Genomic DNA, 13261 nt, shown 5'->3' on the forward strand with positions numbered 1-13261 from the left:
ATTGAGGCAGGTCACCGTGCTCTTCTTGGCCCCAATATGATAGATGCTATTTTGAAACAGGTGGGAACCTCAGAAAGCAGAAGTGAGAATTTGAAGATATCCTTGAATATCTATTCATTCAGCCTACACATTCGTAGAGGCTTCCGAGTATGGTTGAAACGTTTGCTTACTGGCACTGCCCCATAGTTTTCTGCAATTTATCTTAAAGTGAGCAGTGCCTGATGAATGGCAATGTTTTTGACTTGACATTTTTACAAGCAAATAATTAAATGCATTGATTTTTGTTCCTTCCCTTATAACCCTTTCAAGTAGGGTCTGTACTGAGCCACTGCTCAATTGCTTGATATCCATAATACAAATTCAAAATTATTCTCCTTGAGTGAAGACTGCAGGTGTAATTGGGGCTCTCTGTTAGGCCTGTAGGTAAGTACATAGGCTGATTTTGCAAAATCCATTCCATTAGGTGATAAAAATGTATGTTTACTGACTGGGGTCATGATGAAAGCCAAATATTCTCCCTGTTTCTAGATCAAATACATTCTTGATACGTGTATCATCGTGCTGCTAGTACTCAGAGAAATTTAGTTTTTCAGTTTAACAAATATAAGTAGAATTACATTTTAATTATATTTTCTGTGGAGTTCTTTTATTCTGCCAATTGTAATATAGCTGCTGAAATATGATTTCTAATTGTACAGGTATCTCATGTGCAGTCATACAGATGACCTGAGGGCAAAGGCAGAGTGGGAAGGAAAAGGGACGGTTTCACGATCAAAGTTACTTGACAAACTTCAGAGTAAGTTCATTCTATCTTAAAACAAAAAAGGAGTAACTATGCAGATCAAGTAGCACCTGCAGAAGGAATGGATGTGATAATTTGGAACGAGATCCTTCATCAGACATTGTAGTAGGGGGAAGAAAGTGGGAAAAGAGGTTGAGGCAGTATAAAACCTGGCAAGCGATAGATAGATGCAAGTGTGGGGGGTTTGATTAGCAGAAAGGCTAGAGATGAAAAGGAGACAATAGGGTGTCAAATAAGGAGAGAAGAGTGAAATGTAATGCTAGAGAGAGATGTATAGGTGAAAGAGAGTGGAAAGGGGGGAAGAGGAGCGGGATAGTGGGTGAAATGGGAGGTCATAGAATCATAGTCATACAGCATGGAAACAGGCCCTGCACTTGCCCATGCTGACCAAGGTGCCCCATCTACACGTCCCAGCTGCCTGAGTTTGGCCTATATCTCTATAAATCTTTCCTATCCAAGGTATTATTTAAAATTGGTGAATTCAGTGTTCATACAGTTGGGTTTTAAACTATTCAAGCGGAATATAAGAAGCTGTTCCTCTTGTTTGTGTGTGGCCTCACTTTGGCAGTGGAGGAGGTCTAGGACAGAAAGATTGGAACGGGGAGGGGTATTAAATAGGTGATCCAGCAGGACTTAGCAGAGTGGACACAAGTGTTCAGTGAAACAGTAGCCTTGTCAACACTTGGTCTCGCCGATGTAAATGAGACCACATCTGGAGGACTGATACAATAGATAAGGATAGAGGAGATGAATGTGAACCTCTGTCTCACCTGGAAGGGCTGGTGGGATCCCTGGATGGAGGTGCAGGGATAGGTGTTACATTCTGATTGCAGGGGGAAGTACCTGGGAAGAGGGCAATTTGAATATGGTACAGGCAGTTTCAGTGGGAAGGGACAAGCCAAAGAGTTGTAGAGAGTCCAGTCTTGGGATGAGATGGAGAAATTGTACTCTCTTCCTGTCATCGCCCTCGATAACGTCTATGACTCCTCTCACTTTCTTCAAGTCAGAGGTGTAGCTGTGAGCACTCACATGGGCCCCAGCTATGCCTGTTTTTTTGTTGGTTAAGGCGACAAATGTATACGAGCACCATTTCCCAACTTTCCTCTGCTGCATCGATGACTGCATCAGGGCTGCCTCGTACACTGGTACAGAACGTTGATTTCATCGACTTTACCATTAACTTTAATCCTTCCCACAAATTCACTTGGAATTTCTCGGGCACCTCTCTGTCAGTTCTAAATCTCTCTTTCTTCATCACAGGATATAGACTATCAACTGATATCTACCACAAACCCATCATCTCCCACAGTTATCTAGACTATACCTCCTCCCACCCAACCTCTTGCAAATTAGCCATCCCCATAATAGTTGTGTGCCTCAGCTTTGCCATTACCAATTTTTTTTTTTTTTGGGTGGGCTATTCTTTTACTCATCAAACAAAGTTAAATTAATTTTTACATTTGTCTTTTGTTTTCCCAGTGTACCTACCCCCATCAGTAATGCTACCTCCACGACGCTTACAGACTTTACTGCGACAAGCAGTGGAACTGCAGCGGGACAGGTGCCTGTATCACAATACTAAGCTGGACGGAAATCTAGACTCAATGTCTCTGCTCATTGATCATGTTTGCAGTAGGTAAGGAATTTCTTAGAATTGGGTAAATGATTACCATTGCATGCTGGTTTTAAATAGAACTTTATTGTCAAACAATTTGAATGTAGTCCTTTACGCTGACTAACCGCTGTAGAAAAGAATAGCACTGTTTTGTGTTGCCACCTGATTATGTTTCTCATTGTAGTCACAGTTGAATGAGGAATATCAAGTATAACAAGGTCATTAGGTGGAGTTTCTTGTGTGTCATAGAATTGTACAACATTAGAAATTGCCCCTTTGGCTCACCATGTCCATGCTGGCCATTATATCTATACTAATCTCACCTACCTGCATCAATTCCATATCCATCTATGCCGTGCTCATTCAAGTTTGTTGGTGTAAATATGACCAACGATCTGTCGTGGACCAACCATATTGAAGCAACAGGGAAGACGGCGCACCAACACTTCTGCTTCCTTAGGAGATGGAGGAAATTTCACATTTCCAGTAACTTACAAACTTCTACAAATTCACCACAGAAAGTATACTGCCGGGTTGCATCACAGTCTGGTTTGGAAACAGCTCTGTCCCAGGCCGGAAGAAATTGCAGAGTTGTGTATGTAGCCCACTCCATTACACAGACCAGACTCCTGCCATTGACTCCATTGCCACGTCACACTGCCTCTGAAAAGCAGCCAACATAATCATCCTCCTTCCCGCTCTCGTCGGGCAGAAGATAGCGAAACTTGAAAATATGCACGATCAGACTCAGGATCAGCTTCTTCCCCTCTGTTATCAGGCTTCTGCATGGTCCTTCCATAAACTAGGGTACTGTCCAATTCACCTTTATCCCTACAATACCTATGTTCTGTATATTTCTCTTTCCCTTCCCCATCCCCCTCCCTCCCACAGTCTGTCACATCCGGGGCACCCCACTGTTTCTCCCCCCCACAGTCTTCTCACACCCAGGCACCCCACTCTGTCCCCCACCCCCACAGTCTGTCACACCCAGGCACCCCACTCTGTCGCCCCTCCTCCCCTTACAGTCTGTCACACCTGGGCACCCCCTCTGGTTCCCCCACCCCCACAGTCTCACACCCGAGGCTCTGTCCACCACCACAGACTGTCACACTTGGAGCACCCTGCCCACTCTCCAAAACTGGAGCCTCCCCCGCACCATTCTCCCCTACTTCCCCGCCGCTCCTCCACCTGACATCTGCAGAGTGCACGCACTGTCTGTCACAGCGCACATCCCAACACAACGGGGCAAGAGGCAATCTCCCCTAGTACCTCTTCCCACCAGCACTGTACCCCCCGTGGGGACAGGTACGTCACTGTACAACACTGGGGGGGGGGGACTGTTTTGATTTATTTGCCCTGGGTGATTTGGTGGATTGACGGGAGGGGCTGATGGATTACGGGAGGGATTGATGGGTTGAGTTGATGGAAGGAGGGAGTGATTGCATTGGTTTTGATTAGTTTGCCATGGATGATTTGTTGGGTAGATGTTTGGGTAGATTTGATGGATTGATTGAATAATACGTTGGATTGGATCAACAGTTCGGGTTGATGGATTGTAAAGTCAGGTTGTGGAAGGAGTGAAGGTGATGGAAAGAACAAAATTTCATGGATTGACGGGGCGCTGATGGATTGACGGGGGCCCTGATGGATTGACGCGGGGCCTGATGGATTGACGGGGGGCCTGATGGATTGACGGGGGGCCTGATGGATTGACGCGGGGCCTGATGGATTGACGGGGGGCCTGATGGATTGACGGGGGCCCTGATGGATTGACGCGGGGCCTGATGGATTGACGGGGGGCCTGATGGATTGACGGGGGGCCTGATGGATTGACGGGGGCCCTGATGGATTGACGCGGGGCCTGATGGATTGACGGGGGGCCTGATGGATTGACGGGGGTGCCTGATGGATTGACGGGGGTGCCTGATGGATTGACAGGGGTGCCTGATGGATTGACGGGGGGGCCTGATGGATTGGCGGGGGCCTGATGGATTGACGGGGGCCTGATGGATTGACGGGGGCCTGATGGATTGACGGGGGGCCTGATGGATTGACGGGGGGCCTGATGGATTGATGGGGGGGCCTGATGGATTGACGGGGCGCGCCTGATGGATTGACGGGGCGTGCCTGATGGATTGACGGGGGGGCTGATGGATTGACGGGGGAGGCCTGATGGATGGACGTTTGGGCGCCTGATGGATTGATGGAGAGGCTGATTAATTGACAGGTGGGCCTGATGGTTGAACAGGGGAGATGGATTGAAGGGATTGACTGGGAGGGGCTGATGGATCGACAGGGAGGGGCTGATGGATCGACGGGGGTGGGGGGGTGGTGATGGTGATGGTTCGACTGGGGAGGGTTAATGGAATAAATGAGGGGAAGGGAAGGAGCGAGATTTGATGGATCACACATTGACGGTGAATTGACAGGCTGATTTGATCGACGAGTCAGATGAGGTTGATGAATCGAGTTGATGCAAGATGCGAGAGGGAGAAATAAGTTGGATTCTTTTTGATTGGTTTGCTGGATGGGTCAGGTTGACGGAAGGAGTGATGGTGGGTGGGAAGGAGCAAGAGAGTGATTTGGATGGGGTGCAGGCAGTTTCAGTGGAACATGACGAGTGAGCCAAGGAGTTGCAGTCAAGTGGAAGGTCTTTCATCATATTTCTGATTTGAGCATTGTTGATATTTGAGAGACTTTAGGAAGTTAGGAAGTGAGTTACTTGTAGCAGGGTGCAAGAGGGTGCACAGGGAGTTGACCAATGCATCAAGCACAGTCCTGACGGGCACCAATGTTGAGGGTCAGAGTGAAGGAAATGTTATTAATTTAGTTTAGAGAGAGCATATAAACAGACCTTTCGGCATATTGAGTCCATGTTGACTATCGATCACCCTTTCACAATAGTTCTACTTATCCCACTTTTTCATCCACTTTCTACACACTTGGGGGGCAATTTACAGTAGCCAATTAACCTACAAACCCGCATGTCTTTGGGATGTGGGAGGAAATTGGAGTACCTGGAGAGAGCCCATGCGGTTACAGGGAGAATGTGCAAACTCCACACAGACAGCACCCAAGGTTAGGATCGATCCCAGGTCACTGGCGCTGTGAGGCAGTAGCTCTACCACTTGCGCCACTGTGCCGCCCTTGCACCATTGTGCTGCCCTAATAACTAATTCTATCGACTGAGGTCTGCCAGTCAAGTCAGTTGCAGTTGGAACCTCCAAGGCCAAGGTCCGGAGGTATTCGGTAGTATGGTATTGGAGGCTGAGCTGTGATCAACAAATAGCATTCTGACATAGATGCTCTTATGGTCACCGCGACCTGGGGCTTTGCAATGCAAGAGAGATGATGTCCCGTGCAGACCGATTTTTCTTGAACATAAATTGTAGGGGGTCTAGATTGTCCGGACAACTGACACAAATGTGGGCCATTACCAAACTTTCAAAGCACTTCATTGTAGTTGATATTAGAACTACTGGGTGATAGTCATTGAGATAGGTCACTTTATTTTACTTTGGGACCAGAAAGATGGAGGTTTCCTTGAAGTAGGTGAGGACAAGACTTTTCAAGTGACAGGTTGAAGATGTTGGTGAAGACTGTGGCCATTTGATAATGGAATGAACTTCATAACCCATCCAAGGTCTTGCAGAAATTGTAATATTAAAGAGAACAATTGCCTGAGATACTCAGCAAGTCAGGCAGCGTTTGTGGAGCGAGAAGTGGAATTAATATTTCAGGTCAAAGAACATTTGTCAGCATCCATTCTGAATTGGAGTGTTGACATTTTTTTTTTAATGAGACTAGAGTGTTAGTGTCTCTTAATGGAACTCCACTGATAGCAGTTCTGATGTGCAAAATATTCATTCATTGCAAGCAGCACAACAGGACAGGATCAAATATAACAGTTCTGCACATGCATGAATAAAACACCCCAGCACAAACCAGTACTGTAACTGACAAGCTGCCAGTCCATTTAAATGGATTAGAATCTACCAATGACAATGGAGTTACTAATTATTAGGGAACACCCATCGGCAGGGGAATCCTGAGCTCATGGAGGATCACACCTATAAGGAATACAGTTGTCCCTTTTACCTCCTGAGGGAATTCACCCCCATCATCATGAACCCCCACCCCAGGCAAACGTTCATCTAGCACTGGAGGAGCTGCATGCCATGGTCAACAAACACCAGGCGGCATACCCCAACGTCTTTTTTATTGTAGCCGGAGGCTTCAACAAGGCCAGTTTCAAGAAGTCACTTCCATAAACTCACTTACAAACCAGCACGTGTCTTGCAGCCGCAAAGGATCAGATGCCCTCCACCCTCAAAGATGTCTATGACTTCATCCCTCGCCTTCACTTGGGGAAATCAGACCACCTGGCTGTGCTCCTTCTTCCTGCAAATGGGCAGCTACTGAAGAGCGCCTCCACCGATGGGGGCAGCACAGTGCTGGTCTGACAAGGTAGAGGAACAACACTGAAATTGCTTGGAGTTGGTAGACTAAGCAATGTTCAAGTTCTTGGCAACAGACCTGATTGAATATGCCATGGCTGCTACAGATTTCATAAGGCAATGTGTGGAGGAGTGGGTTTGGTTCCGAGTGTTCCCCAACCATAAGCCTTGGATAGACCAATAGGTCCATGATCTTCTGAGGATCAGTTCTCGGGCATTGAAGTCTGGTGATGCAAATTGATACAGGAAGTCCAAGTACACCTCTAAGGCCATCAAAAAGGTTAAGAGACACTTTTGCTCTAAATTTCATCTTGCATGCCATCACATCCAGCAAGGTGAACCCAAATAAAATCTAATGAACAACGAGTTCATTATAATGCAAAAGATGACAATCGTGTGCTGTTATTGAGGTAGAATTAGGGTTGTAAACTGATTCAAGCTGTAGGACATTAGCTTTCCTAATCCTGGAGCAGGCACGTGCCGTGAAAAATTACTCGGGGTAAGCAGTCAGTCGGCTTTTAAAAAAATCTTAAGGAGGGCATGCGCAGATTGTTCTCTCCATAAGCTGTCAGTCGACTTTTATAAAGTCTTCAAAACCCAAATCTCTTAATAAAGTACCGTATTTCCATGCAATGAAAATGCACCCCCATTTTGAGTTGCTAAATTTTGAAAGAAGGCTGGTGGGACATAGAATTTCTCATGCTCAAAAAATTAAAAATAAAGAAAGCAATTTGCCCAAGGCTTCCAAATCTTCATTCTGAATTACTGAATGGGTGGGTGGGTGGTGGAGGGTGATGGCAGGTGTTGAGATGGTGGGGAAAACGGGAGCACACCGGGACAAGTTGAATCAGTTGTGATCTTATTGAATGATAATACTTGTTCAAGGGACCAATTGGGGGGAGAGTTCCTTTCACAACGTGTGGGGAGTCTGGTTAGGGGTAAAGTTACGGGGAGGGCAGGAGCATTGAGAAGGAGGGGGTCGGGGATCATGCCAGTAACTCACTCACTCACCGCCACTGCGGCGCTCCTGGCGCGGAGCCACCGCATTGCGGCCGGGGAGGGAAGTAGCTTGGGTGGCTGCGAGCGACTGCTGGGGCCGGACAGCAGACGCCACCTCAGCGCCTTCTGCAATTCGCTCACTTCTGGCAGTGCTCTCCGTCTGAACATCTCTCACCTGCCGCTCAATTGGTCCCTTGATCGCGCTGTCGGAATTTAAGGATTGGCGGGAAGCGGCTGACATGAGTGAGGCCAGCGAGCGGCAGGAGAGAGGTTTTCAGACGAAGAGCACTGCCAGAGATGAGCGTGGGCCGGCAGAAGGTGCTGAGGTGGCGGCTGCTCGCAGCCACCCGAACTCTCCACGCCTGGAGCGTCGCGGTAAGTGAGTTGCTGGCATGATCCCCGACCCACTCCTTCTCCCCTCGCCAGCGGCGTTGTCCTTTTACAGCCGCTTCCCATCAGCTGTCAGCAATGAGGGATAGGCTTGGCTATTCCAACTTCGGCTTCCTAGATATATGTAAATTTTTGTGCCTTATTTTTGGGTGAAAAATAGCGTCTTCATTGCCGGGAAATACGGTATTTAAAAACATATGGCACCAAGAAATCTACTTACCACATCATTTGTACACAAACTCCATTTTTCTCTCTTTGTTTCTTAAGATAATGGCAATCCATGTTTGAAAAACACGCCAAGAAACTGGAAATTGATGGCTTGAAGCATCGTCGACGGCACGTGGGCTGCACAGACCTTCGCGTGTTACATGCACTGCGGATGAAAGGCACGGAGAATTATGCCTAGCTAAGAGATCAATCTCTTAGGTAGGCATTATTCTCCCATGCCTTTACTATTTATATTTAATAATTACCATTTTATAATTTTAGTCAGGGTAGGCAGTGCCTACCTTGACGGCATGTGCCTGTCCTGGTGGTATGCGACTTCAGGCCTATGTAACTCTTATCTGATGGAAGCAGTGAGAAGAGGGAATGCCCTATATGGTGGTGATCCTTGATAACAGATGCTGTCTTCTTAAGGCAGCACCTCGTGTGAAGCATTCGATGGAGGAGTGAACTATGCCCATGATGTGCTGGATTGAGTCCACCACTCTGCAGCCTTTTGCATTCCGTGGAATTGCCATATTAGGCCATGATGCAACCAGTCAGGATACTTTCTACATTACATCTCTAAAAGTTTGTCATTCAGAGACACTCCAGATCTCTTTAAACTGTTTAGTTTATTCTTGTCACGTGTACTAAGGTACAGTGAAAAGCTTCTGTCTGTGTGCTATTCAGTCATAGAAAAGACTACATGATTGCAATCAAGTCATCCACAGTTTACAGATATAGGATAAAGGGTACATCATTCAGTGCAAAATAAAGTCTGATTAAAGATAGTTCAAATGTCTCCAATGAGCGATGAAAGGTCAGGACCACTCCAGCTGGTGAGAAGACTGTTCAGTTGCCTGATAATACCTAGGAAGAAACTGTCCCTGAATCTGGAGGTATGCGTTTTCAAACCTCCATAGCATTTGCCTTCTGGTAGAGGGGAGAAGAGGGTGAGACTGGTCATTGATTATGCTGATTGCCTTGCCGAGGCAGCGTGCAGTGTTGATGGAGTCAATGGAAGGGAGAATTGTTTGCATGATGGTCAGAGCTACGTCCACAACTCTGCAATTTCTTGTGGTCTTGGATGGAGCTGTTACCAAACCAAGCTGTGATGCATCCCGATAAAATGCTTTCAATGGCGCATCTGTAAAAGTCGGTGAGGGTTGTTGGGGACATGCCAAACTTCCTAAGCCTTCTAAACAAGTAGAGGTGTTGGTGTGCTTTCTTGACCATAGCTTCGATGTGGACAAATTGCTAGTGATATTTATTCCTTGACCATCACTGCTTCCTGAAGTCAGGCACAATCTCCTTTGTCATGCTAACATTGAGGAGAAGGTTGTTGTCTTAGCACCAGGTTACGGAGTTCTCAATCTCCTTTCTGTATTCCGTATCATCGTTATTTAATATCCAGCTCACTGTGCTGAACACTTACACGTAATCCTCCATGGTCTACTGGTCTCCCGGTTGATAACCATTTGAACTCCCCTTCCCATCCCCTTCCCCTTCCCATTCCTATACTGATCCTTCTGTCCTGGGCCTCCTCCTTTGCCTGAGTGAGGCCACACGCAGATTGGAGGAACATCACCTCATATTTTGCTTGGGTAGTTACAATCCAGCAGTACAAATGTTGAATTCTCCAATTTTAGGTAACTTCTACAAATATCTCCTTCCACTCTCTCCCCCCCTCCCCCCCTACTAAATGACTAAATGTCCTTTAACCAGTTCCATAGTTTACAATGATGTATCCCTCTTGGGCTCATGCCATCTCTAGCCTACAATTGGCCTATCAGGGCACCTTCTTGCCTGAGGTCATCTGGTGTCGGCCCCGATTTGTCCTGTTTTTTTCTCGCTTCCATTTCCCTTTCCCCATTGCAATCAGTCTGAAGAAGGATCCCGACCCGAAAAGTTACTTATCCATTTTATGATGCTTTACCCGCTGAGTTACTCCAGCATTTTGTATCTAATTTTGATATAAACTAGCATCTGCAGTTCCTTTTTATAACAACTTGTAAATTGAGTTGGATTGGTGTTGGCAGCATAATCATGCGTGTATAAGGAATATAGTAGGGGGCTGAGAACGCATCCTTGTGAGGCACCAGTGTTGACGATTACCGTAAAGGTTGATTTATCACCTATCCTCACTGATTGTGGTCTGTTGGTCAGAAATTCGAGGATCCAGTTACAGAGGGGGGTGCTGACTCCAAGTTCCATGAATTTGGAGATGAGCTTGTTTGGGATAACGGTACTGAAACCAGAGCTGTTATCTGTGAATGGGAGTCTGACGTAGGTATCCTTCTTATCCAGGTGTTCCAGGGATGAGTGTAGGGCCAGGGAGATGGTATCAGCCGTGGACCTGTTGTGGCGGTAAGTGAACTGCAGTGGATCAAGGCTGCTTGGTAGGCTGGATATAATGTGTGCCATAACCAGCCTCTCGAAGCACTTCATGATGGTGGAGGATAAGGCCACAGGTGAGGGGCCAGAAGACTGGAGGGTGGTTAATGTTGTGCCTATATTTAAGAAGGGCTGCAACGAAAAGCATAGAAACTAGACCCAGTGAGACTAACATCTGTGATAGGCAAGTTACTGGAGAGTATTCTGAGGGATAACATATATATGCGTTTAGATAAACGGGGTGATTAGGGATAGTCAACATGGTTTTGTACTTGGGAGCATGTATCGCAAATTTGGTTGAGTTTTTTGAAGAAGTAGGCAACAAGGTTGATAAGGGCAAAGCCGTAGATGTTGTCTATATGGACATAGCATGGCATTTGATACGTTCTGCATGGTAGCTGCTCTGAAGGGTTAGATTGCATGGGATCTGGGGAGAGCTAGCCATCCTAATAGAGAATTAGTTTCCTGGAAGGAAGCAGAGGGTGACGGTGGAAGGTAGATTTTCAGGCTGGAAGCCTATGACTAGTGGAGTGATCAGTGCTAGGCCCACTGCTGTTTGTGGTTTATATCAACAATTTGGATAAGACTGTAGCAAGACATGATTAGCAAGTTTGCAGATGACAATAAAGTGGGTGATATCATAGATGGTGAAAATAATTAGCAAATTTACAGCAAGATCTTGATCAGTGGGGTAAGTGGGCTAAAGAACGGTTAATGGAGTTTAATGCAGATACGGGCGAGGTGTTGCATTTTGGGTGGTCAAACCAGGACAATCACACTAGTCACAATTCCAGTCAGAAAAACACCCATCAACCAAGGTAACCTATCACCAAGGTAATTTTATATTCAGCCGCTCATGATTTTATAACCAGTTCGAATCCCTTTCCAGACCAACCTACCATACGACACCTGCCCATTTAAACCATGTCTACTGTCCTGTCTTCATCAATTTTCTTTTTTACTCCTCCATAAATTCCGATTTGTGTATCATTATCTTCCTTGTGCAAAACCATACTGACTCCCCCTAATCTTTCCCTGCATTTCCAAGTTAACGTAAATCCATTCCATTACAATCTTTTGTTCCATAGATGGTCCCAGATCTCTGATTGCTATTCTTATGGTGGCCTGGACAACTTTTAAAATGAGTTCACAAATAGCCGTGCTTTTCATTTTCTTTTTTCAAGGAAGCAGTTTCCTTGCTACACACAACAGATCCTCACAGAGCACTGCAATGAAGTGTGGTTCTGCAAGTTCTCCAATGATGGCAGTAAGTTAGCAACAGGATCCAAGGACACCACAGTTATTATTTGGCAGGTTGATGCAGTAAGTACCATGAGACCACAAGAAAACAAACGTTTCTTATTCAATTAGTGTTTATTGTGTTTTTCATTGTAATTTGGTTTATTGTTTATGGCAGATTCCTTTCATATTCTCTCAATATATTCAAATCTTTAAGGACTTGCTTTGTTTCATTGTAGAGCAGAGCAATAAGAATTTGTAGAGCAGAGCAATAAGAATTTTCAATATAAGTCCATGCTGGCTAAACAAAGTGATTGAGACTAAACCAATGTTTAAACTCTTCCTCTGTAGCCATGCAGATGATGCATATCAAACTTTCATCCGGGTAGCTCTGCTTCACCTGTACTTTCAGGCTATGAATTCTAGATCTATGCCACTTTGAAAATAAAATAAAATTGAACTATTTAATTTTCTCCCTGTTCTATAAATCAAAGACTCCAAGTCGCTGACTTTTCTGATAAAGGAAATAATTTGTTCGTGTTCACTCTATCGCGGCCCCTTAATTTTAAACACCTTCATTAAAGCCTCTGCTCAGGCTTTTGTATTTTATTAGACCAAGTGGAACGGGTCCCGTCCCGTTATGGGAGGGGAGGGGGGGGCGGCCTGCGGCGTCTCACACACACACTAACCACCAACCCCTCCCACACACACACACACACTAACAACCCCCCACACACACACTAACCGCCCCCCTTGAAATTATATTAATATTATTCATTTGCTCCTTTTACCCCATCCCCGCCCTATCCACTCACGCATAGCCCCCAACTCGCAGGCGCGTCCAGAGAGGGAGGGGGGTAAAGAGAGAGGGCAGAGACTGAGAGAGAGGGGCAGAGACAGAGAGAGAGGGGCTGAGACGGAGAGGGGGGAGAGTGGGAGAGGGAGAGAGGGATCTCTCGGGTACAGGGCCTGACTTGCTTGTTCTTCCTGCATCTTCTGCTCCCGCGAGCGTGCGTCAACCAAAGCTCTCGGGAGTTCGGCTTTGTGAAGATTTTTATTAATAACTCAAGAAATAAAGCTCAACATTTTCAGATGCGATTTCGGACTCCAGGGGGTAAATCTCTACCAGAATATGTAAATAAATCTCCCATTCACGTG

General features: G+C 46.0%; 1 protein-coding gene across 3 annotated transcripts in view; it reads left to right on the forward strand.

Annotated features, from left to right (window-relative positions):
- The window catches only part of wdr26 (WD repeat domain 26), a 71125-nt gene that overhangs the window by 28962 nt on the left and 28902 nt on the right, over positions 1-13261 (forward strand). For 2 of the 3 annotated variants that reach the window (XR_004411969.1, XM_033020605.1), the window contains exons 5-8: positions 699-796; positions 2282-2438; positions 10778-10837; positions 12049-12187. Coding sequence is in view for 2 of the 3 variants with exons in the window: in XM_033020605.1 (XP_032876496.1) it covers positions 699-796; positions 2282-2438; positions 10778-10837; positions 12049-12187 (454 nt within the window). In the remaining variant the exon portion in view is untranslated. The remainder of the gene's footprint in view (positions 1-698; positions 797-2281; positions 2439-10777; positions 10838-12048; positions 12188-13261) is intronic. The other variant, XM_033020606.1, reaches the window with a different exon arrangement.

The sequence above is a fragment of the Amblyraja radiata genome, chromosome 5 (assembly GCF_010909765.2).
Source record: "Amblyraja radiata isolate CabotCenter1 chromosome 5, sAmbRad1.1.pri, whole genome shotgun sequence".
Taxonomy (NCBI): Eukaryota; Metazoa; Chordata; class Chondrichthyes; order Rajiformes; family Rajidae; genus Amblyraja; species Amblyraja radiata.